Source organism: Chaetura pelagica, unplaced genomic scaffold (assembly GCF_000747805.2).
Source record: "Chaetura pelagica isolate M959 unplaced genomic scaffold, ChaPel_1.0 scaffold354, whole genome shotgun sequence".
In the NCBI taxonomy this organism is placed as follows: Eukaryota; Metazoa; Chordata; class Aves; order Apodiformes; family Apodidae; genus Chaetura; species Chaetura pelagica.
The window spans coordinates 979,963-985,436 of NW_009953299.1; the positions used below are offsets into that span (position 1 = coordinate 979,963).

The 5,474-nt window shown below is 48.2% G+C and overlaps 1 protein-coding gene across 1 annotated transcript in view; it reads right to left on the reverse strand.

Moving 5' to 3' along the window:
• The window catches only part of SLC25A47 (solute carrier family 25, member 47), a 9,102-nt gene extending 3,955 nt beyond the window's left edge, over positions 1-5,147 (reverse strand). Inside the window, exon 1 of the mRNA XM_009998007.1 lies at positions 5,120-5,147. Coding sequence (XP_009996309.1) covers positions 5,120-5,147 — 28 coding nt within the window. The remainder of the gene's footprint in view (positions 1-5,119) is intronic.
• Positions 5,148-5,474: the final 327 nt, after the last annotated feature.

A 5,474-nucleotide genomic window follows, 5' to 3' on the forward strand; every position in this document is an offset into this window, starting at 1 on the left:
GCATCCCTGCTGACTGCTGCATGCCAAGGAGTGGACATTACCTGCCTGAAGCTTACAAAGCACATCCAGAGCCCATTGGACATGAGGGTCCACAGCAGCCTGCTGGACTAAGCCTCTGAAGTGCATCTTCTACGTGCAGCAAAGACTGCTGCAAAAGCAGCACAAGGAGCAAAAGCAAAGGCTGCCTGGCAGGTTGGCATGAGGCCAGGGCATAGCTCTGCCATGAGCCCACCCACCCTCAGCACCTCAGCGGTCTGCAGAGTGAACGGGCAGGGAGGCACCAGAACTAGGCAGCACACCCTGCACCCAGCTGAGCCTCACTGCCTGGCCATGGTGGCATGTCCAGCATGCTAGGGGGTTGTCTATCCTCTATCAACACCTAGGCTCATTTTGAGACCTTAAAATAGCCACCAGAGTTGCAAATGCATTGATCCTATAAGACAAAGTTACTGCCTGAATGGCAGATGAGGAGAGCAGAAGAGCTCCAGAATGGATTTCTGTGGGTGGCAGTAACAAATAGATCACCCCCCAATCCCTGCCCTTACCTCATTGCATTTCTCAGTTCTGTTGGCAGATGCAACAGTTGATAAAGGGGCTGACCAGCTAACTTCCTCCTAGTACATCAACTGCCAAGTCACTGGAGAGGAAGTCAGGCTGGGGGACAACAGAGCTGTATCCATGTGTGTTACTTAGATCAAGATCGTGTTCATAAAAGTGCTGGATGAACCCTTCAGGGAGCCAGGCAGTCATAGATATGGTGAACATCTGGTGGCTCAAGGGTTGGAAACAGCCTCTCATTGAGTCCTTCTTTAAAAAAAAAATAATTAAGAAGACATTATTTTAAAATATACTCATTGTTGTGGGAATTTCACAAGGCATGTTAACCTATGGTTACATGGTGAAAAAAAGCAGCAGCTGCTGGTGTGAGTCACCAGCAGACAATCCCAAAGTGCATTACTCAGAAGAAAATAAACAACAGCATCTTGTTAGCAGAAAAATGAGTTTTGTTCTTCAAAAATCTTTGTCAAATTTGCCACCAGATGCATAGCAATGAAGATGAAAAATGGTCAAGAAACCACATTCTGTATTTTAAAACCAAAATGAGATGAGACTGAAAGAGAGACGTCAAATGGGAATACACAGGCAGAGCAATATGGCTCGAAGGAGCGGTGCCTCTGCTCTGGACAGAGTGACAATGCACAAAGTCACCCGGGGTCACCTGCACTGTCCCAGATTCCCAGCCACCAGCCAGAGGCAGCCTGAAAATACAGAGCCCGCCAGCCAGGGGACAGCAGCACATACATCAATGTCAGCATGACAGTGCTGACCTCAGAGGTGCAGTTCTGTGGCCCAAGCACCCCATGCAACGGGGAGGATTTGGCATCGCATCCGTTTCAGACTTCCTGAATCTCAGAGGCAGTGGCCATGGGCTGAGCAGACACTAGCAATGCTGGGTTAAGCCCTGGCTTGCTCCACCAGGTCAGGGAAGTAGGAGCCTTGGTTCATGTACCAAGGCTCATTTGGGTGAGAAGTGTCCTACTTTCTGGAGAAATGGTGCTATTCGCACATTAAGATGCTGAGACCTCAGCAACATAGACAAAATCAAGCAGGTTTGCCCCAAACCAGCCTGTTTCCCATTTCTTTTCAGTCCTAATGGCTCCCACTCAATCTAGTTCCAGAAAGGACCAAACAGCTCCACTTGGGAGGAGACCATAAAGGTAAATTTTTCACTGTTCCCACCAAAGTAGAGATGTGAGGCTCCCAGACTTCCAAACAACCGCAGCCTGTAATGAACTGTTCTCCCTAACAGCCAAGGTACCCTGAGCAGTTATCAGAGCTGAAGGGCTTAGCCATGTCCAGCAAAGGCTGAAAAGGAAGGGCTCCGCACAATGTCACACGATATAAATAGCCTGGCACAAAGACAGCATGACCCACATGTGCCCTGTTTGCACAGCAGAATCAAAAAGGCCAGCAATGTACAGCATGTATAGGGAACAGGGTTCCTGTGGGACTTCTGCTGAGTAACACTGCACCAGCTGTGACTAAAATAAATAGCAAAATCAAGTGAATTATCTTTGTTGGGTTTAATGAGCCATTTTTATCCCTACTTCATCCGAGATGTTCTCAGGTATTGTGCAGAGGTTGCAGCATCCCCTATACATGCTGCAGGTACAAAACTGGATTACTCACAGCCTCTTCACTAGTCAGGCCACATCAACCAGACAATTCAAACAAGAAGGGGTCCTGGCAGCACGACCACCACAGCAGCAATCAGCACAGAACAAGTGGCAGCCATACAGAGCCCACCAGGCTGCAACAGCTCCCAGCTATGGACAGACCCCTGGCTGAGAGATCCAAGAAGGAACAGGGATCACAGTCCATACACTGGATGGATAGTCAGCAACTTCAAAGACCTTTGCTTTGTGAAGAGTTGGGAACATATGAAGTGCCCAATACACTAAACAAGCAGAAGTCCAGTAACGTGACCCTGGCAACAACCAGCAGGAACTATTAACAGTAAGGACAAGGAGACAGCATGTTCCCTCCTTAGATGGACTGTTTGACCTACCCTTGGACTGCATGTGACTGGTGTATAACCTAGCAGCAAGATGTGGAGAAGTCTGGGGATGCTGCAGACCCTGCTGCTCTACCACTGCTGGGTGAACCTCAGTTTCCTCTTCCCAAATCTTTAGACCTGGCATAAGAGTCCAGTCACCCCCTACTTGACAAGGCTGCTGCAATAGCAGGGCTAGAAAACACGCATGATATCACAGGAAAATATAAGTCTGAAGGGACCTCAGAAGGTCTCTAGTCCTACCTCCTGCTCAACTGTATTGATCAGGAAGGACATTGTTACATGTGAATGGCTTTCTGCAACATCCAGCCCCATTTGGTGGTTATTGAAAGCCTCCATAGCCTCTAAGCATGTTTCTGTCATGGTTTTTCCATCTGGAGTCATAGCAGGTCACTGTTTCCTGGGCTGGAGATGCTGAGCTTGTTCCATGGCCGCAAAAGCAGTAGCTCAGAGAAGACAGTATTTGTGCAGGTGCCTGAGCCAGACTGGATCATTGCATGGGATTCAAAGAGGCAGCATCTCTGCTGTTTTTCAGAGGTGCTTAAGCCATGCCTTCTCCAAAACACTCTGAAAGCAGATCAAGGTCACAAGAATGTAATTTACTAAACAGAGACTCTGTTATTACTTGTATTACCTCTTGAGTTGTTTGACGCACTTCAGCTGGATTTGTAGCCTCCTTGGGAACATGAAAAATGCTTCAGCTCTAATAAATAGGAGCCATGAGAGAAGGTCAGCACCAAAACCATCCCAGTTCTTGCAGGAAAGCTGTCCCACCCCTGGAAGTTGTCCCATGTTGGGGCAGGGATCACAACCACGAAGCCCTGCCCAAATACCTCACACATGTCTATGTGCAAGCTCCCAGCAGGGAACAGCACACCAGAAAACACCTCTGGCAGTGAGAAGTTGCATTATCCCTTGTAGAAAAGCCCTGAGTCAGACACAGATGACAGGATGGAAAATCTTGCTCTCTGACACCCTGAGGTCAGTAAAGCACCTTAAAACAAGCAAAGACATTTCTAGTCGTAGCAGGAGCTCCCCAGCATGCATCCTCCCAGGCCAAGCCTGTTTCCAGGGCACCCATGGGAGATGCATGCTGCATGGCTGGGCAGCACATGATGCTGGCACCCAGACAGGGAAGCACCACACAAACCATGGCAGCAGGGGCAGAAAGCTGAGGTGAATGGCCAGTTGGAAACTGTGTTTTCAATTCTTCATGTTCCCTTACAAAATAAGTTTATCCTTGAGTGACCCAGTTCCAACTTTGCCAACAAATGCAAAGGAGTCCAAGCAGTGAATACAATCAACCCCACCATTAATGTGAAGTCTAAGAGGAGTTTTGTGAAGTGTAAGAGGAGTTTTGGAGAAGACCTCCAAGATGGACATGTCATTGCCAGTCTCAGCACAGGACTCCCATCTCCACTGGGTGCTCTGAAGTCAGCAAGGAAAGAGGAGGAAAGGAGCAAGCTTTCATGGAGGGGCTGGTTATATCCCCCTCTCCCATGAAAGGTCCTTCCTGATCAGGGTCTTCCAGCACCCCAGGAAGGCCAACAACCTAAGCAACAGTAATCTTCAGGACTGGATGCCACTGAGATGCCAAACCTCACCCCACTTGCACATATCAAGTGATGAGCTATAGGGTAAAACTCTTTGAGGTCCTTCCTGGGAAATGCATGTCTGCATTGGGACCAGGCTGCTCCTGGTGAGGGAAACTGGCAAATTTCAGCAATTCTCAAAGTGGTCTGACATGCAGGTTTGGGCTGGGCATCTCAGCTCTCTGGCATGTTTACCTGACCTTTCTCGCAGCTCAACCCCAAGGCTCTTGTCTTGGTATTTGATACTCCACTAAATCTGACAAGATTTCAGAAAAGAAATGAGAACAGTGGTTATATTTTGTTGTTTACAACAAAGCTGTGTTTCAGAAGTACACGCTCTAAAAATGTCTAGATTAAAACACACTTTTCTCCTTTTAGTTTTTTTTTATACTCAGCTAACCTACTTTCTCCCAGATCAAAGCCTGCCCTGTAACATGCCTGCACTGAAATTACCATCACAACTGCAAATACATCCTTAAGATAATGCAAGAGTCATTCATTCAGACCTTCATCACTACAACAAAGTTGTGCCTCCACCCGTCCTGTCTGACAAACCACATCCTCAGCCCCCCAGAGCCATGACCCCGACAGCCTGCCAGGACCCCCAAGCAGCAGACACATGAGATTTTGCTGCCCAGGCAATACCAGCTGGATTGTGTCTGCACACAACCTATTCCACTCTGTCTCTTCCTATCAGAGTTTCCCCCTGTCCTGCTGCAATTAGACTGGAGGAAATCACAGGGCAATGACCTCAGCCTACCAAATTACAGCAGTGCCTCTCCAGTAGCTCTGTGAACCTGCTCTGATGATATTTTCCATTTAATAGAAGCAAGCATTTAGCAAGCAGCCCATGTCAAAAGACTCTCACTGCCATCGAGACCTGCCCGTTACCTGAACTAGAAGGAAACAAAGTGATTTGCCTTCACCAACAAGCAGCACTTTATGTATTTACCTCCAATGGCGCCGGCAATGAAATCCATCCAGACTGAGTCTGCTGCCTTAATTACCCTGATGAAGCGTTAGGGAGGTAGAAGAAGGCAGGATACCAGTTCCGACTTTCCAGAGCCCTTCAGGTCCTCCAGCCACAGTGTGATTTGCAACATGAATCACCTTCCTACTGTCTTCTTTTGCCTCTGGGGATCGTGAGCCTTGTGGATACTTGATCAATTTGTACACTGGAGGCAGAAACAGGAAGCCTTGAGCTGCTCCAGGAACACAGCGAATAAGTAATCCCGTGAAGCCCCGCAACGCTGTGCCAGAACTGCTGTTCCCAGTGCCTTTCTGCTTGGAAAATCACAAGGGGTGGT